Here is a 27,846-nt window from a genome sequence, read left to right as displayed (position 1 = left end):
TGTGGACAAAGTAAAATAATTTAAAATTTTAGTTGAATTTCTTTAAAGTGGCCCAGTTGGATAAATGCACCAGACATTTGGCAGAAGTAATACAAATGGCCTCTGGAGGAAGAGAATTTAAACCCAGACCTCAGAAGTTTCCACAAATGAACTTCCAAAGGACATGAGCTAAAAATTGAAATACACCAAATACATGAGAAAATGAGCTACCATGTGTAAGAGTTAGCCAAAACCACCTTTTTTATGTTCAGACTTCAGAGATTATATATGTTTGAATTATCAAATAAAGAAATATCTTACTAGGGATGCCTGGGTGGCTCAGTCAATTAAGCATCTGCCTTCAGCTCAGGTCATGATCCCAGTGTCCTTGGACTGAGTCCCACATCAGGCTCCCTGCTCAGCAGGGAGTTTCCTTCTCCCTCTCCTTCTGTCTGCTGTTCCCTCTTCTTGTGCTCTCTCTCTCTGTCTGTCAAAGAAATAAATAAAATCTTAAAAAAAGAAATATCTAACTATATAGTTATATATATTTAAAGATATAAAAAATGGACTAGAACACACAACAAAAGAGTAAGACACTATCAAAGTTGAACACGCAAATTTTAAGAAAACCAAACAGAACTTTTAGAAATTAAAAAAAGAAGGAGAAATTTGCTTGTTGGATTTAATAGCATATTAGATATAGCTGAAGAGAGAATTAGTGGCGTGGAATACATAGGCAAAGAAATTTCTTACTGTAGAGCCAGGGAGACAAACCAATAGAATTCATGACTTGAAAGAGACACAGAAGATGAGCAGGAAAGTCCAACATGCATCTAATTGACACTTAAAAGGTACATAATGAGAGAATGGGAGAGAGACAATATTCAAGAAGATAGTAGCTAATATGTTTCAAAATTTATTAAAGACACCATTCCTCAAATTCAGAAATTTATACCTAGACCCATCTTAGCAAAACTGCAGAATTACAAATGTTAAATGCAGACTGAAAGACTGATTACCTGCAGAGGAATGAAAACTAGACAGACAACTCTTTCTTGTAAGTGACAATAGAACCAAGTAACAGTAGAACAGTATCTTCAGTAATCCAAAAGAAAAGTAACTCTTAAGATAGTACTGTAAATGGAGCAAAAGCAAAACTCTTTCAAAAATATATATTCAGACCAACACTGTGTCTACAGTGCAGTGAAGAAAGATCCACTCAAGAAATTTCAAAATGATACAGTTCAGAGAAGAAAATGTGACCTCAGAGGAAGGACTGAGGAGCAAGGAATGAAGCATGAAGAAAGAACCAAGTGAACATTGGCTACATAAAAACATAACGATGTTAGCAAAAAGTTGTTAATAAAACACTAACTGAAATACTGGGTATTTAAGTAAGAAATGGGCATTCAAAGATTTTCATATTAACTAGAAGGAAATTAAAGATATTCTTTCACTTTAGATTTTGTTAAGTTAAATATACCTCATAAAATTTTTATACTAACCACTAGAAGATTAAAAAAATAGCTTTAGCCATATAACCTAAAAAGAAGAAAGGGGAGAGGGCACAGAAGTAGAAGAAAAAGCATAGAAAATTTGAGACAAATAGAAAATACAAAATAAAATGCTAGAAGAGAATCTGAATTTATCAGTAATCAAAATTAATGTAAATTAACTAAGCCCTAGATAAAAGAGCTTTACACACTGGATTGTTTAAATGACTACTTATAACATTCTAAAACATGAGGATATAAAAAGTTTAAAAGTAAAAAAAATACATATATTTTAAAAGGCAAAAGATAGATTGTATAGCTGTATTAATGTATAAAAAATGGGCATTAAAATCAGAAAAGCATTACTAGGGGAAAAAAAAGCATCATTATATGATCATGTCCACTTCATCAGAAGATATAAATTCTAAACTCGTGTCTACTTACATAGCCCCAAAGTGACAGGAACTCGAGGAGCAATTAATAGAAGCATTAGGGAAATTGACATTCCCCTTCACAATGAGAGGTTTTAACATGCCTCTCAAGTCATTGGCAAAGCAGATGTATAAAAAGATTCAGTATTTAGAGAATCTGAGGACACATTTGACAATCCTAGTCTAATTGACTTAAAAAGGGCACTCCATCTAACAAATGGAGAATTCACATTCTTTTTAAGGACACGGAACAATTATAAAAATTGATCACCTGCTAGACCATAAAAAAAGCTTTATAAATTTCCACAGAATTAATATTATAGAGAACACACCTTTCTAACTATAATGCAAATAAGATAGAAACCAATCACCGAAAGATATAGGAGAACCCATCATTTTGAAAATTAAAACATACATTCAAAAAGTTCATGTGTCAAAAAAGAATTTATAATGAAAATTGGAATATACTTAAGTCATAATGAAAACACTACAGATCAAAATTTGTGGGATGTAGCTAAATTGAGACTAGAATATTTTGCTTTAAAAGTATTCTATGGGCACCTGGGTGGCTCAGTCAGTTGAGCATCTGACTTTGGCTCAGGTCATGATCTTGGGGTCCTGGGATCAAGCCCCGCCTCAGGCTTCCCACTGAGCCAGGAGTCTGCTTCTCCCTCTCCCTCTGCCCCTTCCCCTGCTCATGTGCTCACTCTCTCTCAAATAAACAAATAAAATCTTTAAAAAATAAATAAAAGTATTCTATTAAAAAATAAAAAGCCCGAAAAGTAATAACCTAAGCATCATATTTGAGAAGTCAAAAAAGACAAATAGAATAAGCCCCCAAAAAGCAGTAGGAAGGCAATAAAAAGGTCATGATCTCAGAGTCCTGAGATCAAGCCCCACGTCAGGCTCCACACTCAGTGCAGAGTCTGCTTGAAGACTCCCTCACCCTTTGCCCTCCCCCGCTCACATGAGTGTTCTCTCTCTTTCATAAATAATCTTAAAAAAAAATAAAACTCAAAATCACTAAGAATTTTTTTTGAGAGAGAGAGCACGAGCTAGAAGAGAGAGAATCTTTTTTTTTTAAGTTTTTTTTAAGATTTTATTTATTTATTTGACAGAGAGAAACACAGCAAGAGAGGGAACACAAGCAGGGGGAGTGAGAGTGGGAGAAGCAAGCTTCCCCCTGAACAGGGAGCCTGATGCGGGTTTGATCCCAGGACCCCGGGATCATGACCTGAACCGAAAGCAGACGCTTAATGATTGAGCCACCCAGGCACCCCGGGAGAGAGAGAGAATCTTAAGCAGACTCCACACCCAGCACAGAACCCAACAAGGGGCTCAGTCTCATGACCCTGAGATCATGACCTGGGCTGAATTCAAGAGTCGGGTTGCTTAAGCAACTGAGCCACCCGGGCATCCCTACAATCACTAACAATGTTTTTAAGAATAAAAGAGATGAAGTGAAAGGCAATAATGAAAAGGGATGACTATGACAGAGATTGAAAGGAAAATAAAAGAATCCCATGACCAATTTCATGCCAATAAATTTTAAAACCTTTTTGAATGGACACATACCAAGAAAAAGATCAATGACCAAAATCTGACTCAGGAAGAAATAGAAGATCTGAGAACTTAAATTTGCTTCTAGTCATAATAGAAAATGAGTCAATATTTTAAATTTTGCACAGCGAAAATACCAGGCCCAGACAACTTTAAAAGTAAACTCAACCAAATATTTAAGGAATGGAAAATTTCCAGATTATGTAAGCTCTTTCAGGAAAATGAAAAAGTTGCAGGGAAGAGTGGCTGCTATATTCTTTAACTTAGTTTATGAGGCTAGTCTGTGACCTCAAAACCAATTGAAGGCAGCTTGAGAAAGGAAAATCACTGGCTAGTCTCCATCCTGAATATGGATGCAGAAATCTGAAACAGAATCTTAGTAAACTGAATCCAGTAATTTTTTTAAAGATTTTATTTATTTGAGAGAGAGAGAGAGCGTTAGCTGGGAGAGGGGCACAGGGAGAAGCAGATGCCACGTTGAGGGGGGAGCCCAACGCGGGGCTCGATCCTGGAACTCTGGGATCATGACCTGAGCCAAAGGCAGACACCTAACCTACTGAGCCACCCAGGTGCCCCCGATAATTATTTTTTAAAAGTAATGCAGAATTAACCGAGTTAGATTTATTCCAGGGATGCACATATGTGTTTGTATTAGATAAGCAAGTAACATAACTTGTACATTACCAGATAACCATCTGAAGAAGAAAAACCAGATAACCATCTCATTAGAAAACGAAGTGGTGGACATGGTCTTCACAGGACTACAAAGTGAAAAAGAATATGAAAAAGGAAAAGAAGAAAGTCCTTTGAGGATGTGGCAGAAACTAAAGATTCATTTGCTTCCGTAACATTAGAAAATATGTCTGCGTAATGGATATATTCTCTGAGTACTTGTCCTGGGTGAAATAAGCAACCTAATAATTTTTAATAAAACAAATTTAAAGCACCAAGCAGAAAAGGTATATATTTGTAGTAAAATAGTTACCTTTCTTTATTCTTTTTCCCTCAAATCAAAGTCTTAGAAATAGCCCATAGGAATGGGTTTTTAAATCTTTTTTTTTTTGCAGTGGTCTGCTTTCAGTCATATAATTAAAAATACATTTGGAGTCACTTCAAATAATTTTCGGCATAGTTCACAAAACTGGTACATATTTTGAACCAGATGGCTAATGGATATTCAATAAAAAGCTTAAAATGTGAAATTGCAAAATTATAAAATCAGTTCAAACTGATATGTAGCCTATGAAGTCTCCCTTTTTAAGTCCAATCAAGAATTTTCTAGGAACAGTCTCTACGTTTTTCCTGCAGATATTCAATATTCTTTTAGAAGTATACAGTTTTATATACTTATGGGATCAAATATTTAACCAAGCTCTTAGGGAATCACATAATCCCAAAGAAGAGTATCATTGGCCTCCACTCAGTTCAAATTAGTAAGGTGAGTAGCTGGATATTGAGGCAGACAAGGCCCATAGGATCATTTTCCACTTACCTACAAACCAGAGTTCGTCCAATGACTGCATATTTATGCCTAGGCTTCCAAGGAATCATGGAATTTCATGCACAGGCTCTGGAACTATAAACTGTGGAGAATAGATGTTTACTGAGCATCAGTACGTTTACAGAGGCTCTTGTTCTGAAGCATGTTTTCTGCATCACAGTTATTGAGTTCATTTTAAGGACAGTGGAGTAGTCAATGCAGTAACTAAAATAGGTTATAGAGTTTTCTGTGGTGTGTGTCTCCTCCTTTACTGATATTTCCTTATAATCTGAAAGGAGACCAAAGGGAAGAAGAAAGCAGCAATGTGTTCTTTTTAAATGTCAAGTCGTCTAGCTGGTAGGTTAGACACCAAAACTCTATTGTACACACTTGGAAACACTTGCCACATTTTTGTTTGAGGCAGATACATGCAGGGGGGAATAAGGCTGTCACGTTGGTCACTGGGGTGAATGTGGCTGACTGAACTAGCTAAGGCAGAGCCCCCCAATACCCATCAGGGATCTCCGCCAGCTGTGCATGTGGACAGTGAAAACTCCTGCCCATTTGGGGAAGCTTTGTTCTTTATTAAAGACCACAGAGTGGCTGCTTAAATGCAAAAGGAAAAGAATTACATATTTCAAAACAAACTAAATGAGAAACCACTACTTGTTTTCTATTGTGAATAATAGTCCCAATGCATTGACAATAAGTGATCCAGGAAATATTTTGAAGTTTAAAACTAAAGCTTTAGGGGCGTCTGGGTGACTCAGTCTGGGTGACTCAGTCCATTGCATTTGGACATAGGTCATGATATCAGGGTGGTGAGATCAAGCCCCACATGGGGCTCTGCATTCAGCACTCAGTGGGGAGTCTGCTTGAGATTCTCTTTCCCTCTTCCTCTGCCCTTTCCGCCCCCCCTCTCAAATAAATAAATGTGCATAAGTAAATAAATTTAATGTGCAAAATAGAATATAGATATCAAGAAACTGGAATCAAGATATTGAAAATAGATAAAAGAATCTGGTATTTAGAAAAGGTCATTCAAATACAATTTGGCCATCCCTCACTCACTGTTCCATTAACAAATGATTTGATACATTCAACAGATGAATAACATTGTTTCAAAGATGAAGGAAATGCGCTGCCAAATAAGGCCAAGTTGTGAACACAATTGCCAAGTATTCAGGAGGATGCATGCTCGCTGGAGGCATGGACATGGGTGTGGGCATGCAGAGGAGGTGGTGCGGAATGCCACCTGGGGGTGCAGGGGAAGCCTCACGTGGAAGATGACATGAAAGCTGTGTCACTAAGATGAGGAAAAGGCAGTGAGGAGGAAAGTAGAAGCTAGGGAACAGGGAATACATAAAGCCACATCTTCCAGGCATGATTCCAAAACATGGTGACTGGATTCATAAAGCACCTGCTTTTTCTTGTCTCCTTCAGTTTTTACTTATCCAGAAAATGGCACTGACGATTTCAGACACCAGGCAAAGAACATAAACCACCAGGTATTTATCGCTGTGTTAACCTTAAAAAATTGTTTTACCAGCAAAATACAGGTTTATTCAGAAACAGCAGAAAATGTCAATGCAAGACAAGTAAGCTAAGGCAAAACCATAGGCAATCCCACCAAGCAAAGAAGGGAAAAGCTGTTTTATAGAGAAGAGGGGAATAATTGGGGAGACTATTATAAACAAAAAGTCCATTGGAGGAAACTAGGCACGCTAAATATAGTGGATTTTCATTGGCTGAGCTGAGTCTGTCTTTCATTGGCTGAGCCGTTTTCCTTCCCTCCTCCTGCTGGGATAGTAAAGTAGTAGCTAACGTAGTGTCCAGAGCAAGGTCTAAACTGACTACTACGAGTAATAGCGCGTAAGAGCTCCCCCTGCCCAACCTCCTGACTCCATTTTAGTGAGAATTCCCTCTATTAATTTTCACAGATGTCGCAGAAGACAGACCAGGCAAGGTCCTTAGATCACACTGCAGGTCACTACCTAAGTGGGTTGTGAAATCAAGTTAGTAGGTGCTAGAACAGAATAGAGTGTAGAACAGAACAGAAAAGAATAATGTAGCATAACGTGCCATAGCATAGATAGCATAAAACCGATAGATGTCGCTAAACAGAACTATCACAGTGCATCAAAGGTAAGAAGGGTAAGTATTGTGTTGTATACTTTTTGTTACCATTGTATATGTTATATACAAATTGATATATAATGTAAGGTGTGTAAATTACATAATTACATAATCTATTAGACCATATTTTGTAGTATGTAAGTATATATTTATTATATTTTATGCTCGTTTATATATAATATTATATAATTATAAATACCTATCTATATAATTAGAACAAGATAGACTGGGACAGAAGTATATAACATAGGGTACTTGAGCTTTGGATAACAGAGTGAGTCATAGTTGTTCACAACTTTTCTTTATGTCTTACATAGTATATGTTTATCATATTATTATGTATTTAAATATATTATACAATTATACATTGTATATATAATTTTACATACACATATATAACGTGTTAAATAGTGATATGTGTATATATTGCTTATGTTATATTGTGTATTATAAAATAGTAATATTATACATTTTGTATATTATATAATTTGTGTTTATTATATATTACAAAGTGAAAACATTTATATAGCATTGACATATATTTGGATAATAATAATGGGTAATATTTATATAACACTTATAAGACTCTTGGATAACCTATAAATTGAGGACAACAATGGGGGGCTGTTGTGAGGTTCAAGTGTGCTAATGCGTGTAACATGCCGGGCACACACAGTAAGCTATCAAAAATGGTAGCTTTTATTACCATTATTGCAAGGTTTCATGGTCAGGAGATGGTGCTTCTTTGATAGAAACTAAATCGGTCTGATGTCAAAAACTATGCTTTTTTCACAACATGCTTGAACTAATTGCCCCTGACTATACCGGAGTCCCTTTGATAGGCTAGGCACCAAATTTTAGGCTAACTGATAAAAAGTCAATTTTAGGAAGTGGAAGTTGTTTACTATTCATATGTCCCTATTTCTATAGCGTGAATATTCCCATTCTTGGGGCTAAGCCTGTCACCTTTCGTGAACAACAGTAGCAAAGAAAAAATTTATTTGAAGAATTCGTAGTTATTTCTGACAGATTTCTACATAATTGGTTGTGGTTTCTAATGAAATCAAACTTAGCGAAGAAATTGAAGATAAACCTACGGTTGAAACAAAGCCTCGAATAATAGTTAGCTATTTTAACACTCATGATCCGTACCCTAGAATTATATTGCATTCATTTAATTCATTTTCTGTTTTCCTCCTTCATTCTCTCATTTGTCTTTTATTTTCTCTTCTAGGGATCTCTTTCCAAAGAACCATTACAGATGAACACCTATGTTGCCTTGTATAAATTTGTACCACAGGAGAATGAAGATTTGGAAATGAGGTAAAAAAAAAAATTTTTTTAAGAAAAAAGAAAGAAAGACAATTTAAAGCCAGTGTTTTCCATGTGAAAAAAAGAATTCAATTAGTGCTACCTCCTTAATGCTATGGAGCAGTGATTCTCACACGTGAGTGAGCATCCAGTGACCTGCCAGGCTGGTGAGCAGGCAGATTACTGGGCCCTATCCCTGCAGTTTCTGATTCTGCAGGTCTGGGGGGTTAGGCTTGAGAATTTGCATTTCTAAGTGGTCAGCAGGAGGTTATGATGCTGCTGATCAGGGACCCCACTTTAAGGAGCACACTTAGTGCATCATCAGCAGAACCGCCAATGGGTGTTTGCGTGAAGCTTGAGCGTCGAATGCACTTGGCATCCTGTGGGGTCTAACAGGGAATCAAAATCAATTGTCTTTAATGGCCAAATTGACACGGATTAAAGGATCAAACTAAAACCGTTCATTTATCCTGGCAGCTCCCCACTGCTGCCCGCCCTGAGCTGTGCTTTTGTTTCAGGATCCATCCCACTTCGTGGTACCTGAAACACAGGGGAGGATAAGGTGAGCTTTGGGACCCTTGAGCAATCCAAACACAGTTTAGGTTGTTCCTGTTTCAGGGATAGTGAAGCTGGAGTCAGCACTGAGTTCACATGCTACTTGCTGTGTGACCTTAAGCAATGTGTAAACATTTCATTGCTCTGTTTTCCTTACTTATAAAATAATAACAATGACCTCTTCACCCTGAGGTATTTTTGAGGATGAAATGAGTAATGGTCATTAAGCATATAGCACAGTTCCTCGTCATCATAAACACTCAGTAACTGATAGTTATTACAGTTTTTATAATGTGGTGTTCACTGGCCTATCTCAGAGAAAATGCTTTATTCCTTTCCTCCATGCATGATCCCAAAACATGAGGGTTTGGTGTTTTTTAGCCCTGGAGCAGGAAAGAAGGGGCTGCTTTTCTAGTCAGATGTTCCCTCAGAGATAGGTTCTTTCCTCTTCTGAAGAGAACAGAGAGCTAAAGTAGCACTGAAAACTATTGAAAGGCCAGAGCATTAGGGATATAGCCTCCATTTTGAGGTAGACTCCACTTGTCTGAACATCATGGAGGCCAAGTTACCAGTTGCCAATCACTGCCTTCACATGGCTTCTGGAAGGTGTTTTCTCTCAACCCTGAAGCTCTTTGGGCTTCTCCTCCTCAGACTGTGCCATTTCCCAGGCATGGTCCCTCTCCCGCTTGCCTGAATGTGGTTTCCCACTTCAGTGAAATCTGCCTCTCCTCTTTCACTTTACCCAAAGCCCCATAAAAGGAAAGAGCTACCAAAATGTCTCCAACTAGCCCTCCTTTCCCAGGTTCCATGTGCCATGAGGTCAAGCCCAGCAGCGTGGCTGCCCCTCATCCAGCAAGACTTCATAGCCGATGTGTGTATCCTGACAGAGTCTGGCTTGTACCCAAGGTCAGCTTGGTTTCAGTATTCATTTGCCATCTTCTTCCAAGTGATTTTTGGGCCTTTCCAGAGCAGAGTTTAGGGCCTGAGTCCTGGTGTCTGGGATTTGTTCAGACAAGTAGGCTCTTATAATCTGAGTTTTTCCATCACTGAGTAAGAATCGCCATGCTGAACTCACTGGCTGGAGCTATAAACAGACCCGAACAGTCTGGCATCACTGCAGGAGGAGTTGACGGCATTTACCTAGGGAAGCTCTGTTCTATCAGAGCTAGAACTGGCCCTAGGGGTTGGAGCCTGCCTGGGAGTCATTGCTGGGGGCTGCCTTTCCTTCATCTGACTGTCCACAATCAGCTCTCCGCTGATGAAGACAAGGGTGATATCTGTTCACATTGCAGTGAATATGGTTTGTCATGTCCTTCCTGAGACCGTCATTTGGATAGCTAGAATTTAAACTGGAACAACTTCCCAGTGTGTCAGTCCCACCATTTTATACCAGAAAGTTATTCTGAAGTCAGCATATGAAAGGAACAATTCCAGAGAAATACAGGATGTTATTAGGGTACTGAGGAATGACGTCTAGCTGCCTGGTGGTGGTCATAAATTTTTGTGCTTACTTTAGACAGTTGCAGGTCATTAAAGGTCAAGTTGTCTGGTCACGAATCAAACGTTTACAGTCTGCTCTGAGGCAAACAGGACTATTCATTCCCAGGAGTGAAATGCCTGTGTTACATAGACTGCAAGATTGGAATGATAAATCATACTTTTTCCTTTTTTCTTCTTCTTTTTTTTTTTTTTTTTTTTTTTGCCAAGAGATTGTATGTTCCCAATTTAAAAAGCCAGGCACCTGATTTAGAATGTGTAATACAATGCTTTGGGGATTTGGTATAATTCCTTGAATGAACTGGCACTTTGTGAATTATCCTTTTATCCTCATACTGTAAGGTAGAAAAAAATTCCTTTTAACAAAATATCATTCTTATCCACCTACATTCTCACCCAGGGGAGCACGCAGTACTGTCATCAGGGCAGAGGACACATGTGATGAGAGCATAGGGAATGTTTGGAGCGTACACTTGAGGGCAAAGAAGACCCAACTGGCAGAGCCAATAGCTGTAACTCAGAGCGGCTGAATCATTGCTTCACCAAGCATCCATTATGTATCTGCTCAGGAACAGGGAAAGCTTTTCTGCCAAGAGCTAACAATCCAGACCTTTCTACTGACCTCCACAGATCTCAACTCAGAGTTCACTTCCTCTGTACACCCTTTCCTGATACCCCCAATCTGGGTGCAATTCCTCTGTTATCTCCTTTCATGACACCATATTTCTTTCCTTTAAAGCACTCACCTCAACTTGTATTTATATATTTCTGGAATTATTTGGTAAACCTCTATCTCTCTTATAAACTCCATGAGAACAAACCTGTCATTGCCAGCTATATATCCCTGTAGCATAAGATAGTTCTTGAAACATAGTAGATGCTTAATGAATACGTGATGAAGGAATGCACGAGTATCGTGGAGATGAAATCAACTAATGCTGGGCCTGCCATGCACAATCAGTGGGCACATCAAGTATGTGATAATATACTGGAAATGATAAAAGGGGAAGCAAACCAAGCTCAGAGGGCTTAGCCAGGACCTCTTTCCTGGAGGAGATGGGCCTTGAACCTACGATGAATATTATTTGTCAAGAAGAAATGATTTAGAAAAGTAGATCAAAGGGTTTCAAACAATTTGAAAGAAGCCCTGGTAAGCCCTTACTGAGCACTCATGGTTTAGGAATGGAGGAGTAGGCCTCAGAAAGGAGCCACAAGGGCGCTGCCCCCTCAGTCTTAGGGCAGTGAGTCCTCCTCTTAAAAGTGCCATGGCCCCATCATTGGTCTCCAAATGCTATCTAAAGGCAGAGGCTTTCAGTGCAAAATAAATGTCCTTCATAAAGTCATCCATTACCTCCCCGAATTGCTGGAGCTCTCATGGAGAATGCTCTATCTGTCCAGCATGGGCGGAGAGCAGGACAGAACGAGGCAGCAGGGCAGAAAAGAGCACTACTGGGGAGTCACAGAGACCTAGATCTGCCTTCCAGCGCTGACCCTTCCCAGCTGCATCTATTTGAGCCAACGATGTAATTTCTTGGGGGGCTCAGTTTGCTCCTTCCTAGGGAGACTAAGTATTAAACCAGATGATGTATATAAAGGTGGGATTTCGTGCCCAGTACAAAGCGAGGTGACCAGTGTATTTTAGATAACTTCTTAATTTGCATCTTTTCACCATATGTCTTATTTCCAAGTCCTCTGGATCTCATCAATACTACCCTAAGGATATAATAGTTGAAAAAACACAGCCAAAGACTCTCTCTGGCCTTTGAGCATATCCAGTGGGACTTCATCTAATTTGTCCAGCCAAAAGGAGACTGTGAGACCCCAACCCTCATCTTCTGAGTCTATTTTGCAGTTGCTGACTTATAGGTATGGTATTTTACCACTGACATGAAAGACATGGTGCCAATATGCACAGGATCCCTGAACTGTCACTGACCATTTAAGGTCTGATAACAATAAAGAGCACCCCATTCCTCTGTCTGAGTGTAATGAGCTTGTATAGTAGATAAACTTCTGAAATTAGGGTCTTAAACAGTTTCCACCAATAACCCTTATTATCAAATTTTTTAAGAGCTTTGAAAATTACACTTTATGGATGGCCAGCTTAATATATGAGCCAAGCTTTGTAAAATGCTACTTGGAACACAAACTAGAGAACCCCATTATAATCCGCACTGACACTGTTGTCATATATGCTGCCTCGTGAGTGCACATAGGCCGTGTGCCCAATCACCCTCCTAGCGTAGTGGGTGAGACACTTACATATGCACAAACACTCCCACATGCTCACAGTCAGATACACACACACATGTTCATACACCCGTGCACACTCAAATACACATTCATTCACGCACACGCACTTACACACACACATAGTTAGCAAGAGCTTGATAGCACATGCTTAGCTTTTTGCCTTCCACATTTACAATGTAACCAGTCTCATTATCCTCGCTGATTTGGGGCTCAGAAGTCTGCAAAAACAGTCTTAGAGCCCTTGCTCATTATTCACACCAACATGCCTTTTAAAAATCATTAAGCATAGTGGCATCTGGGTGGCTCAGTGGGTTGAGCATCCGACTCTTGGTTTCTTTTTTTTTTTTTTTTTTTTTTTTTTTTTTTAATTTTATTATGTTATGTTAGTCACCATACATTACATCATTAGTTTTTGATGTAGTGTTCCATGATTCATTGTTTGCGTATAACACCCAGTGCTCCATGCAATACGCGCCCTCCTTAATACCCATCACCAGGCTAACCCATCCCCCCATCACCCTCCCCTCTAGAACCCTCAGTTTGTTTCTCAGAGTCCATAGTCTCTCATGGTTCGTCTCCCCCTCTGATTTCTCCCCATTCATTTTCCCCTTTCTTCTCCTAATGTCCTCCATGCATGGACAACTCTTGGTTTCAACTCAGGTCATGATTTCAGGGCCGTAGGATGGAACCCATGTAGGCTCTACACTCAGCACAGGGTGAACCTCCCTCTCCCTCCTCCTCTGCCCCTCCCAACCCCCACACAAAACTGTGTGTGCATGCGCTCGCTCTCTCGCTCTCTTTCTGTCAAATAAAAAACTTTTTAGAAAGTAAAAATAAAAATCAATAAGACTAATTTTTATGGCTTCGCCGTGCCAGTATATCATGGAAATAAGCAGCAGATGTAAATAACTCCAAGTAAACACAAACCCCTAAAACATCTTAGGGACTCTGAAATAAAGGATGGGGAGTAAATAAAAGACTGATGGGTTCAGATGCATATTCTAGTGACCATATAATGCCTATTCCAAAGAATCCATTTTGGCTTCCCACATCTAAGTCATTTTCATTTTTATTAGTTCTCCCCAAACAAATTTATATGATAATGGCCATGTTTCATAAGGGGGAAAGAAAAAGGAAAAAAGAAAAATGCTTAGGAGCCAGGAGAGGGAAAGAGGGAACTGCTTTTCCAATATTATTAAATTCTAAGATACAAATTAATTTCCACTTCAGTGTGTGTCCGAACATCTAAATGGGGCAGGGGAGGGTGGGCTTAAAATAAAACTGTATTTTCTTTTGTAATCCCAAATAAGTATTTAGATTCTTGAATTGCCAGCCTCTTTCTTGGGATCAGCGAGTCTCGGATTTTTCCATGGTTGAGTCTGAATGAAACCAGGCAACCATTCGTCTCATTAGCTAATATTCACGAGAACCTCTGGAGATGGGATGGCCTGAATTCATCTCTTTCTGATTTTTTTCAAAACACCACTTGAAATCTAGTTAAAACTGATTTTAACCCTTATGTGGCTGTTCTCAGGATTTGAATCTCTTCACCACAAACCACATGGTGAATGAGCATCGACTTAGTGAACAGTTCGCAGGCCCTGCCCACAAAGAGCTCAAGTGGTCCTCGGGCTAAGGGGGTGGGGGGAGCGCAGAAGAGTAGACAAGAAAGCATGCTTCAGTGTGAGGTCTTTTGGGTGGGGAGGTAATTCAGGATGTCGCCACAGCACCTCAAGGAGACATCAAAGCAGCCGTGGGAGGCCAGGAAGGGCTTTGCAAGGAGGTAGCATCACAACCAAGCCAAGTCTCCCAGCAAGAGGGGACCCAGATGCCTGTGCAGCTTGGTTAGTGGGCAGTCATTCTCCCTTTCCAGTAAGGAAAGGATAAGGAAGAATGGGTTCAATGGCAGAACATGAGAATGACTTTAAGAGGTAGGAAATGGGGGGCAAATATCAACCCCATTACAAAGAGGTGGTGCAAATTCACTGCCTGGGTGGGAGCATGTTTTCATAACTACATGCATTCCAATCCTCATTCTGGAAAGACTATCTTCAACTTCAGTAGAACTAAGTGAATGGACACCTAGCTGTTTTAGTTCATATTCCAATGAGACAGTTTATAGTTCTTTACCTTTTGGGGGGCCAGGTGGGAGAACCAGGGCCAAGAACTGTCAGATAGAACGTAGAGGCTCAGGCTGGAACCCAGGGAGGCATACTTCCGGTCCACTGGTCTTTTTCTTACCCCACACTTTTCATCTTGCATTGACTGTGTGGATGTGCTCTCTAACGAGGTTGACAATTCCTTCTTTTTTTTTTTTATTGTTATGTTAATCACCATACATTAGATCATTAGTTTTTGATGTAGTGTTCCATGATTCACTGTTTGTGTATACAATTCCTTCTAATCAGCAGATTGAGACAATGTATTAATTTATCCCGTGTTGGCCATTCATATCCCTTCTTAGGAGTTTATTAGGATTGTTAAGTCTTGTTTTTAAGATCAGGAAGCTTGTGATCTATAGAATGTGTTCATGAAAAGTCACTCTAGTTCACTAATAATTTTTTTTTAAATTGAGGTAAAATCATGAGTCTATACAAATACAAAATGAACACATGTCAAAATTTTTATTTGACTCATTAATTAATGAGATAGCTAGCATAATGTCCCATCTGGTACAAAGGAGAATTCAGACATCACACTACGTAGGCAATCAGGAGCGCTGACATGAATTTACAAATGCATGCCAAACTGGTCAGTCCTCAAGGGCAACAAGTGATTACATCCCACCAGACACAGTTCACTTGCATTTCTAGGGACGAGAGTCATTTGCATCATCACCAGTTTTCTACAAGTTGTAGAAAATATGTAAAATAGCCCAAAGACAATGAAAGAGGGAGATGGCAGGAAAGATGAGCTAGACACCCAGATCTGTAATATTTGTACCTGTTTCAAAGTCTTTCACAATTTTCCCAATTTTTCCTGACATCTCCTTGAGTTCTTTTCACAAATCTGTGAAGTCACCCAAGAAATTCATATTTGATAGAGGATAAAACTATGGCTGGGATTGTTAAACCACTTGTCACCAGCCCTAAGAACCTCCTGGAGAATATTATTAAAATAGAGATTCCTGGGCTCCCCCCAGGCCTAGACAGTCAGATCCCACTTGAAGATCTGAATGGCTAAGTGTTCCCCTGGCTTCTGAGTATCTGCCAGACTTCAGAACAGCTGTGACATCTGAAGATACACAATGGGCCAGTGACAGACCCAGGACCACAAGGCAGGTTTCCTGATGCTTGGTCACGCTCGGTACTCCGGTCCGTATCAAGGTTTCGGCCAGCCACTTGTGTGGCTGTGTCCTTCACTCTGTGAGGCTTTATAAATCCTTCATAAAATAAGAAAAGGAGAGCCCTTGAGACAGAGTAAGACAGAATAAGACTCCCTCGGTGTCTCGTTTCCATTCTCTAAGTGCATTACTGCTTGGCAAATGCATCAACTTAATTAAAACCAAATGTAATTTAATGCACCAATTTGATTTAAAAATAATCTTCACAGTCACCAGGACATCAAAATGCAATTAAGGCTATTTGAGGAAAGTCTCTGATGCATATTATGTTCTGAGGCTGCACTATGTCAGGAAGCCCAGACCCTCCTGAATGCCGCTAATGTGCTCAGCAGCAATCCTCTCACTCAGATGCCTCTTCCAATTAGGTTCTGGAGAGCATGATCCGGGACAGTTCAGGAACATTTACCAAATCCCATCCAAATGGCCCTTTAGCTGAATGCTTTTTCTCTGAGCCACTCCCCGGACTTGGGGAAGTGCAGACAGTCTCACGGATGCCAGGATTAAGACAAAATCAAACTGCGGATTCAGGAGTTCCTCGTTACCTACCCGTGTGCTCAGACTGTAAAAGGCTCTGGACCAGGACTATGGAAATTGAGAAGCGGGTCTAGCGAAAAATTAAGCAATCGATCTGAAGTTAATGGAGCAGTTTGGCTCCTTTTTATGTTCCCCTGACATGGTTTTTCCAGGACATCTCTTCTGGCTGAGTGACTCTGGTTGCCCTAAGACGAATTTGGTTTTTGTTCCTTTGTTTGGTTTTGGTTGGTTGATCCTTTGGGTTTTGTTGTTGTTTTTGTTTGTTTGGTTGATTTTTTGTTGGTGTTGTTCCTAATGAATAGAAAAGGGTAAGAAATACTAAAGATATCTGAAAAATACTTGGCAGAGTCAAATGGGCAGTTCTGATGAGTTTCATAGGGCTTGGGTGGTGTAAGAGGCAGCTTGATTTAGTGGTGTTAGTAGTGGATTCACATCCTGCCTGTAACTGGTGAAGTCTCTCCGAACCTTCTTACTTGTGTGCAGATGCAGCTGGCCATGCCTGCTTCATTCAGTAACCCTGCTATCCCTCTCCAGACTAGTTGGCTGGCCTCCTCCACTATTCCAACACCTCCGTCGCAATCAGCGGCTGGAGCTCCAGCCCCCAGCCCTTGCCGCACCTTTCCCGTCACTACCTGGGGTGGAGGGCAAGAGGGAGGGGCAGATATAAAGAGAGAAAAGCTTTTTCACCAAAGCTCTGAATCACACTGAAGCCCCTTGAGAAGCCAAAGATGATCTCATGAACCAACCATCCCTGCCAAAATCCTAAGGGAACACCCATTTGAAAGGCAATAATCACTAATCTTCTCATTTCCAAGTGAAAAAAAATTACACTTTCAGGAAGAAATTAGAACTTTCGAGCCCTTAATGTCAGGGCGAAAGCCTTCCACATATGCATTCTCATCCAATCCACACAGCAACTATGCAAAATAAATATAGTTTATTAAGTATTTGCTATGTATAGTATGGAATTATATAAATATCATTGAGGTAGCTGAGTCTCAATGAAGCATATATGTTGGGATTTGGGGGGGGGGTGGTCAATTCCTCACTTGTTTGTCCCCTCCCCCCCACCAGCATGTTTCTCCTCATTCAGGAAGAGCCTTGGTGTAAATTACCAGCTTCTATGTCTTTCCCCTTTAAGGGTACCAGCATCGGAGCACCTGGGTGGCTCAGTCAGTTAAGCATCTGCCTTCGGCTCAGGTCATGATTCTGGAGTCCCAGGATCAAGCCCCACATCTGGCTCCGTGCTGAGCAGAGAGTCTGCTTCTCCCTCTGCCCCTCACCTAGCTCATACTCTCACTTTCTCTGTCTCTCAAATAAATAAATAAAATCTTTCAAAAAGAAGAAAGAAAAGAGTACCAGCATCTTACTAGAATAAAATCTCTTAACTATTTAGGAAAAAAAAAAAAAGTACCGGCATCTTGAGGGCAGTAATTATGTCTTAACAACAATACCAGCCACCATCTGTTCTGGGCTTATCTAAATGTGCTGTAGAAGTATTACCTCACCTAATCCTCAAAAATATTGATTAGCTAGATACTATTATTTTCTCACCTTACAGATAGGAAAACCGATGCTTAGAAAACTCTTCTCATTTTGTACACTCAACACACGCCCAAAACTTACCATGTCACAAGCATTCAAAAAATACTCAGATGTCCTATAATTTCCTTTGGCTCAATAGGCAGAGATGGAGGAATAAAGAAAGACAAATGTCATTTGCTTTCCAGAATATTCAGTATATCCCAAACATTGTGAAAACAAAAAGGGCCCAGAATATCCTTCCTTGTCCCTGTGCCTCACAGTGGAGGGCCACTCTAAAGTCTCAGGTTGTCTGAGACAGTGGAGAAGGGGCTTCTCAAATGCAGTGACCTCATCAGGAAGGTGTCGGTGTCTGCACTCCTAGGAATCTGTGGTCCCCGTGGGGAATGGAGAGACTGGGCAGGGGCCTCAGGACAACTCCCCCTCCACCCTCCAAAAGCCCACCCCTAGAAGACCAAACCATGACCATAACACCTTGCAGAAGAGCTCCCTGAAGCTGGCTGGGCTCAGCTAGCATCAGCCATATGCTCAGTGATACTGTGCCCTCTAAGTCCCCAAAACCAGTCTCCCTTGTGGTGGGAGAGAGAGGTTCCTATGTCCAAATGCAAAACTGAGAAATGAGGGAGGCAGAGGACTGCTGAAAAGGAACCAGATAGCAGCCATCCAGTTCCCACCCACGGACACAAACACACACACTCACGGATCAACGTTGTCCCCTCGCTGTTGAGTGGTGATTCATCAGTTAGCTGTTCTTACTCTATTCCTGCTCTTGATGGTAGCGCACAGTTCCCTCATCATGTCAAGACTTTCCAAAAATCGTTATATAACCAACCCGAAAATCATCCTCTGGATCCAAGACCAATGTTACTGAGCAAACCAAAACAAAAGGCCAGCTGCAGTGCTCTGATCAGTCTGCGCCAAAGAGGAAACTGATCCCTTTACTGTTTATGATGTGCATTATGTTGTGTACATGTATCATTCTTGGGTAAAGTACAGCAAAATGCTTACCTGAACTTAGGATGCTCTGATTGAATTAAGCAAAGGGAATCTTTTTTTAAATATTTTGGGGCCTGACAAGTTCATCGCCAGGAATTTGGAAATAGAGTTAAATTATAAAATCTGCACATTATGGATCAGAAACATAAGGTCTCCTGAAAGAAAGAGAGGAACTGTTAGACCAGAGCAGGACTTTGGAGTGTGAGACCCCAAAATGAGAAAGAACTGTTCCATGGAGAGGGGCCTGATGGGCCACAGAAGCATGAAATGGTTGAAGGCAAAGAGTCATGCCCTGGCATGCCAGTGTCCATCCTAGGACCAACTGGGGGAAGGAGGATTTTTAGGTATTAGGCCTCCATTCCTCCAGGAACGATGGACAGGCTCTCCCTATGTGGAGCGAGTGAGCAGAATGTTTGCAGTTAGTTCTTTGATGGCAGGACATAGTACACCAACACCATGGCTGGGAGAAGAAAACGAAGTTGAGAACCGATTGAGTAGAGAACTTACAGTTGATAGTGGAGGGCAGCCACCCAGGGCCACCCAGGCTTGCAGCTGGGAGTCAGGGGAAGAACGCCCTCAGGCTGTAGGGGCAGCTTACGTATGGCCAGCAGCCGGGGTTAGCTGGTTTCCCAGGCTCCCTGTGGATTAACGAATTTGAATAAGGGCTGTTGCTCGTTGTCTGGAACCTGGCCCCAAAAGCAGGTAGGGCTGGGGCTGGTGTATCATGTCCTGGACTATGAGAGTCCTAGGGGAAGTGGTTGAGGTGTTGACTTAACCAGTTGCTTAAGGGGAACTGACTGGCCTCTAGCTAGAATTTCAAAACTGAGTCAAGACACCTCTTAAAAAATAAATTAAAGGGGTGCCTGGGTGGCTCAGTCGGCTAATCGTCTGCCTTCGGCTTAGATCATGATCCCGGGGTCCTGGGATCAAGTTCCCCATCGGGCTCCCTGCTCGGCAGGGAGTCTGCTTCTCCCTCTGCCACTCCCCCTGCTTGTGTTCCTTCTCTTGCTGTGTCTCTCTCTGTCAAATAAATAAATAAAATCTTTGAAAATTAATTAAATTAAAAACATGACATTACCCAGAGTGGTTTTATCTTGCTTGCCCACTCGGATGCACAGGCCTGGGCCCCATGAATGCAGGTGCTATGGAACAGTGCCGAGACTGGTGGGTGATGCAGGGCAGGGGCAGGGGGCAGGACGAACCCCACGGGCCACAGGTTTGCTGACCGAGATGTCAGAGCGTTGCTGTCTTGGATTCAAATGTTGCCTGGGGCAAGATCTTGCCTGCAGTGAAAAAGAGACATTAGCTGTCTCCACCAGATGATTAGAGTAGTTGGCTAATATCAGTCGTCTACCCTTATGCTTTATAACTGCATCCCATCTATTCTCTTCATAGCCCTTATGATAATTTGTGATTATATATTCATCAGAGATACATATTACCTTCTTATTATTTATAACCTTGTTGAACATTGTGTTATATATTTGCTTATTTGTGTCCATTTTTCTCACTAGAACATTAACTCCAGTGAGGATGTTATTCTCCAAAGAATACCCAGAATCAGCAATCTGGAATATTTGTTGAATGAGTTGGTAAACAAACAAACAAAAAGGAATAAATAGTTGAACGTAACTCTCCTCCCTCACTAAGCAATTTTCTGGTCCTGGCAGTGTTCTTTTATAGGATAAGACAATCCCCATCACACTGTCAAGAGGGTGTCTGGTATTGCTCATAAAATTTTAGCTTGTGTTCCAGTGAGTGCCTTATTCTTATATGTGGTTTAGTTACCATGGGCCATATGCTCAGGGACAGCCACTCTTTACCTTTGGCCATGGTAAAGAGTGAGTCTCTATCTAGACCGTAAAACCAGCGGTTGGATCCAGGCAGCATCCTTTTTCACTCTTAGGAAAAGGTGCCTCCCCCCACCTCCAGCTTTATTCCTTACTTCCCGCTTCTTCCAAGCCATCAGCAAAGTCATTGGACTTGATGCTAACACACGGTTTCTTTACGTTATTAAGTTAAGTAAAATCTGCTGGAGCTAGAAAGATTGTTCTACATCAGCTTTCATCTTTGCTGCTCACCTGGGAAAAGAGTGATTTTCAGCCATCTTGCCTTCTGTGGCATCAGCACAGAACTGTGACTTGAAATACCAAAATGCCACTCGTGTTTAATGCTTCAGGTGCAACAAGCCTGTTCTATTTGGAATCCCCTACAAAGATAGATATTAACTGAGAATTGAAAATGACAGCAGAAGAGATTGACTCAGAATGGCAAAATGAGCCCACGGATCTACTTCCTCTCTTGCTCCAATCCCTTAAAATATCAGAAAATATATTTTTTTAAGAATACCTCTGTAACGGTACTAGAAAACAAGAAATAATAGTATCCGAGACCCCAAAATTGTGAGAAGTTCCTGGCAAACTACAGCAAATAGGGGCACATTCAAGGAGACACTGAACTTATAGCAAATTCATTGAAGAACATGAGGGTGTCTCTACTGGCTTGATTGCATTAATGACCCAAATTCTTCACCCTTTCCTGTACTGCCCTTTGCCATGGGACTTTACAGTTCCTGTCACCACAGAAGTGGAGCCTCTGTCCCAACCCTTGAGTCTGACCGGCCTCATGACATGCTTTGCCCAATAAAATGAGGCAGAAGTGACAATGTATGATTCCGCGCCTGGCCTTGGAGGCCTTATGTGTTTTGCATGTTTCCATTTGCTGCTCTTAAAATTCTGGCATTGCCATGAATGTGCAAATTAGCCTTCTGGGGTATGAGAAACAGGAAATAGGGCAAAGTCTCCCCAGTCATCCCAGCCAACAGCCAGCCAACACCCAGGCATGTGAGTGAGCCATTGTTTTGTGGCTGTCTGTTACACAGCATTATCATGGCAATATATGACTGATACAGACTCCCAGCTGTATTCATGACACCACATTACTGCTTATAATGAGCAATAGGCAGCAACGGTGTTTGACTCCAGAATCAAAGGAACACCTAAACTCAGAAGAAAGGAAACCCATGCCTAAGGGAGGGCTCCTATGTGAGCACAGAAGTCTGAGAAAGACAAAGAACTGTGTTTCAATAACTCTAGACCCCAAACCATCTAGAGAGCAGGGGGAGGGAAGGAAAAGGCAGCTGTATTTAACAGGAGAATCAACTGACCTCTCCCTCACCAAGGTTAAGAGAGAGCCCTGCCCTGTTTTAGCCATTGGAGTATGGTAGGAGACTCCAGGCTGCTTGCCTGCTACATTTTCAAGCATCTAAAAATGAGATGCCCCAATCGACACACCCTGCTCTCTTAAGCAGAGCCTGAAAGTAGTCCTTGTATTTGGGAGAGAGACACAGTGCAGAAGCAGGTGCATGTAATAGCAGAGAAGCTCGCCCAGCTGTCCACACCCATCTACCTCTGTGTTCAGCCATTAATGTAAAGAAACAACCAAGAAATACAGATGTTGAAGAAAATTCCTTGACAAAAAGGAGAAGCAATAAAGAGGAGGCCAACCAATTCTAGAGGAAACAAAGAATTCAATAAAGAAAAGAAATATTGTTTTAAAAACATAATAATATCCTCAGCCAGATCTATTATAATATGACATCCATAACAGAAAGTGGCAAATATGAATAGGAAGCTTCCAGAAATAATAAAGAACCCTTCTCTATATGTAAAAATAAAGCTAATACTGAGGCAACTATGTGGCTCAATCAGTTAAGCACCTGACTCTTGATTTCAGCTGAGGTCATGATCTCATGGTTATGGGATTGAGCCCCGAGTCAGGCTCTGTGCTCAGCGTGGAGTCTGCTTGAGATTCTCTCTTTTCCTCTGGGTCTGCCTCTTCCCCTATGCTCACTCTCTCTTTCTCTCTCTCTCAAAATAAAGAAAAACTTTCAAAAAATAAAGCTAGTATTATTTTTTAAAATACAGCACAGAAATAATACTTGTTTTGAATGCATAACAAAACTATTTTCATGGGTGGGAAGCACTGAGAAAAAGTCATGTTTATTTTACTTCTATTTATTTTAGGATTATTTGTATACATGAAAAACTATTACTTGTGACTCTGAAGTGTCATCTTTTTCTCTCCCCCCCTCCCCACCTTCCCCACTTAACCCGTTCATTCTTCATTATAGGCCAGGAGACATGATTACTCTTCTAGAAGACACCAATGAAGACTGGTGGAAAGTAAGTACTTCTCTTTCTTTAAAAAAAAAAAAGAGGGCACCTGGGTGGCTCATTTGGTTAAGCAACTGCCTTCGGCTCAGGTCATGATCCTGGAGTCCCGGGATCAAGTCCCGGGATCGAGTCCCGCATCGGGCTCCCTGCTCAGCGAGGAGCCTGCTTCTCCCTCTGACCCTCCCGCCTCTCATGTACTCTCTCTCATTCTCGCTCTCTCAAATAAATAAATAAAATCTTTAAAAAAAAAAAAAGAATCCCTGGGTAACTGTAATTACAACAAATGCTACAATTGTGGATGCATGCCTCTTTTTTCCTTTCAGGGGAAAATTCAAGACAGGATTGGCTTCTTTCCGGCCAACTTTGTTCAGAGAGTACAACAAAACGAGAAGATTTTTAGATGTGTTAGGACCTTCCTTGGGTGTAAAGAACAGGGGCAGATGACACTGAAAGAGAATCAGGTGAGTAAAGCATGCAAGCACATACCAGGTACGACCAAAACAGAGAAATAGTCACTAACAAACATAACAATACACATAAATCTGAATGAATGGGGTCATATTCAAAGTGTTCACTTTGAGAAAAGATAATACTCTGGTGGTATTATGTAGTGTAGTAGAATCTAAACCTGCAAAGCCAGAATGTTAGGAAGCTCCTTTGGTGGTATCTGTTCACAAGAGGAAATGTACATAAAGTTATAGCAGCAGGGTAAAGACATCTATCTGGTCCTGGTCCTTTTCTCTGAGGACCGCTGGTCTCTGATGTGGACACCTACTCCAGTTCAGGCTCTGTGCTGTTTTCCACCAATGCGTGGTTAATTTTTCATAGTTTCTTGGGAATACTTTGTTGTTACTTGCTGAGGATTCCACAGTTCATTGCATTTGCCTCCAGTCACAAAGGCCCTTCTAAGTAAGGTCTCCTTGTCCAGACTCTAAGCTTCTGCCTTTTCACTGGAATCCAAGACACCTTCACATTGCTGCATAAAACATAGTCAGGACATAAGTAACCGGAGACTGTCTCACACCAGTGCCCAGATGTCTCCGTACATCTAATCCAGAGGTGTCTGGCGCCATCTTGCTCTAGTGCCATGTTGAATGTGAGGTTCAGCATGCAACAGCAAATAAATGACACTGTCAATTTCCTGAGAAGTGAGGTATGAACCCCTTGCACATGTATGTCTTCAAGCTCCGTGCTTCTTGCTCCCTCATCTCACTCCTGGAATATTGAAAGACACAAAAGGACAAGACACACGGTCCGCTCTTTGTCTTAACTCTGCCTCTCTTTGCCTTCTTTCAGCAGAGAGAGGGCTTCCTACTGCCCCTTCTTCTCTGACTCCAGTTTCCTCATGTCAGATCCTATATCCTCACTATAAAGTATAATAATACTCTAAGACCTCCACGTTTGCTCTTGGTGTATTTGGGGATGATATGAGAAATCAGACATTAGAAATTTCTTCTGTCTCCTAATAAAGTCTCACAATTAACTCTAATTTCCAATTTTGGAAGCCAAAGCCTTGACTTTCTTTCTGTCTCCACTTTTGGTATGATAATTCTAATACTTCCTAAGGCAATTAATGCCTCTGGTTGGAAATGGTGAGGTTCACCCTACAAAGAGGTACAAAATGAAAAACATATTAATAATTTTAATACTATCCCAGGGTGTCTGGGTGGCTCAATCAGTTAAGCTTCTGCCTTCGGCTCAGGTCATGATCTCAGAGTCCTGGAAAAGAGCCCACATCGGGCTCCCTGCTCAGCAGAGAGTCTGCTTCTCCCTCTGATCCTCAGATAAATCTTTAAAAAATGATAATAATTTTAATACTATCCTTGTTCAATAGCATTGCCCAAAACACATCTTAAATGTCATTTTTGTAATTGCCTACAAAGACAGTTTCTAAGTCCCATAAGACTTTATATTACTTTATATTTACATTACTTTATATTTGATTTATAACCTTTAAGAACTGGTTTACCTAACTGGTCAACAATTTTATATGCCATATGGAGTGCCAAATGCTCGATCATCTTCAAACTAACAAGTACACCCCCAAAGAATAATGATTTACCTTTTCTTTGTGGCTATTTAAAAGAAAATTCTTTGTATCTAGCCCCTTATTCACAGAGAAGAACAAATTAATACAGTCCTAGATATTGCCACAGTGATAATTATTAAAAGTATCATCATTATTACTTACTATTTATGTCATACATATATATTTATAAAGTATATATACCTATGACATTTTACGTGAGATCCCACACATGCCCTAAGAATTTTATTGATTAATTATTCACTATTTATATTTTATAAATGATGAAACAAAGGCTCATAGAGGTTATATGCCTTACTCAAGGGGGCAAAAACCTGGTAAGTATCCAGGCTGGAACTTCCTTTTTTTTTTTAAGATTTTATTTATTAGAGAGAGAGAGAAAGAGAACGAGCAGGGAGGAGACAAAGAAGCAGGCTCCCCGCTAAGCGGGGAGCCCAACATGGGGCTCGATCCCAGCACCCTGGGATCATGTCCTGAGCCGAAGGCAGACACTTAACCTACTGAGCCACCCCGGTGCCCTGAGGCTGGAACTTAAACATAGGTCTGCAAACTCCAAGCCAGTGCTTTCCATTGAGCCATGTGCCCTGGACAATGTGGAACCAGCTTTGAGCAGTACAGCATCATTTGCATAGGTTGGCTCCCAGGGAAGGCAAATGTTATAAAGGCAAGTATCTGAGGACCAGAGAGCCCTTTGGGAATAAATTCTTGCTTCTATAAGTGGGTCATCCTTGAATCCAGGCAATGGATTCTCATCAGATGGAGACCCCATCTTTAATGCCACACACATACCCCACACAGCAAACAGGCACTTTTCCCATGCCAGTGCTTCTCCAAATGTACTCAACTATATCTTCCCTGTTCCAAAAACTTGGAAGGTCTTTTGAATGAAATAAATTCAAGAATGATACCCATCTTTATTGGCAAAGTGTTATTAAATAATTTTGCTAGCATGTTTGATTTTTTTCCTCAGAATAATCTTGTGCTTCCCCACTTGAAACTAAACATTGTTTTATGTTATTAATATACAAGTCAGTGAAATCAGAGGCAAATTAAAATTTGCTCAACTTGATCAATTTCTAAAAGCAGAACATCCACTCAGTGACTCTTACCAATTCCTTGGCTGTAGTCCCCAAAATTGTCTTTTCTGTGAATGGGCTCACACCTGCCTTTTCCACTCTCATGGTTGAACTGCCATCTTCCAGGATGGGGGTGGGTAGGGGAGAGGCAAACAATCCAGCCTCTTCAATTAGACATGTTCAAGACACAATATTTCAGCCTAAACCAGGAACCAAATGAATCTGCCCATAATCCTTTAGAAAAGTTGCATAATCCCTGATATTTCTGAGAGTGTGGTTTGGACCACCTGAATCATAATCACCTGGGAGCTTGTTGAAAACTGGACTCCATCCCAGACCTGCAGAAGCAGAACTTCTCAGGGAAAAAGCAGAGAATCTCTCTCTTTATAAATTCCCCAGGATCAAAGCTAAAGTTTGAGAATGACCTTCACTTCCATTCTCTCACTTTTAAATCCTGTAGTAGTCCTGTGACAACTGAAGGCATTTTTATGTCCAGTTACATATGGATCAACAAAAGGCACTGAGGTCTCTAGCCCTACACAAATTCTCTATTTTCAATCTTTGGCATCAACGTGGCAACCAATTTTGGAAAAATGTCAGCCACTTGAAAGAAAATGTACATTTTAAAGATCTACTATTGAGAAAAATTTTTTAAAATTTGGCTCCACTTTAGTGTCCTACTAAACCTTTTAGGCGTAAAATTTCAAAACATGTTGGTCAAAATGAGGAGAGTATAACATAGTAGCAAGAACGCAGATTCTAATGTCCTACAGAAATGGATCCATATCCTGTGTGATTTTGGCAAAGTAATCCCTGAATGTCAACATTTTTATCTGTAAAATCGGCATAGTAGCACCTCCCTCTTGACATGGGGTGAGGGTTAAACATGATCCCCTGTGTAAAATGCCAGCACAGTGCCTGGCCACCACCAATGCTTAGCAAGGTCCCCATGCTACCAGCATCATTCAGAGTGAGTTCCAGATTCATCTGCAATGGCCAATGCCACCTAAAATTACCTAGTAAGCATCAGAAAATAGCCAGTATGATATCTGCAACTCTAAAAATATAAAGAGACAAATGCTCTTTAGCAGGGAAATAGAAGAAATTTGATTCTGAAAATAAATGCAATGCATCTCTTTGATCAAATCACATTTCTGCCTCTGGAGTTAATTTGTCTTATAATTATTTTATTATTTTTTTCACAGAGCTCTTATTTCTAAAGAGAATCAAGTAATCCTTTTGTTATGAACACAACTAGAGTTTGCACTAACGCCATAGTATGTTTTTTTCATTTTTAAAATTCAAAAAATGTCCTTATTAAATCGACTTTAAATACCATAGAAGTATTTCTTGAAATTCATCCATAGTTCTGCCATCCCAATAGAACTGTTTCTATTGATTCTTTGTGTTATGTCAAAGCTTTAAAGAAAAATAAGCA

The 27,846-nt window shown here is 40.6% G+C and overlaps 1 protein-coding gene across 2 annotated transcripts in view; it reads left to right on the top strand.

Annotated features, from left to right (window-relative positions):
* STAC (SH3 and cysteine rich domain) overlaps positions 1-27,846 on the top strand; it is a 151,869-nt gene that overhangs the window by 115,408 nt on the left and 8,615 nt on the right. For both annotated transcript variants that reach the window (XM_021677518.1, XM_021677517.1), the window contains 4 exons: positions 6,387-6,451; positions 8,314-8,402; positions 23,243-23,294; positions 23,609-23,746. In XM_021677518.1, coding sequence (XP_021533193.1) covers positions 6,387-6,451; positions 8,314-8,402; positions 23,243-23,294; positions 23,609-23,746 — 344 coding nt within the window. The remainder of the gene's footprint in view (positions 1-6,386; positions 6,452-8,313; positions 8,403-23,242; positions 23,295-23,608; positions 23,747-27,846) is intronic.

Source organism: Neomonachus schauinslandi, chromosome 1 (assembly GCF_002201575.2).
Source record: "Neomonachus schauinslandi chromosome 1, ASM220157v2, whole genome shotgun sequence".
Classification (NCBI taxonomy): Eukaryota; Metazoa; Chordata; class Mammalia; order Carnivora; family Phocidae; genus Neomonachus; species Neomonachus schauinslandi.
The sequence above is the reverse complement of the archived record's forward strand: the minus strand, read 5'-3'. Positions and strand labels throughout refer to the sequence as shown.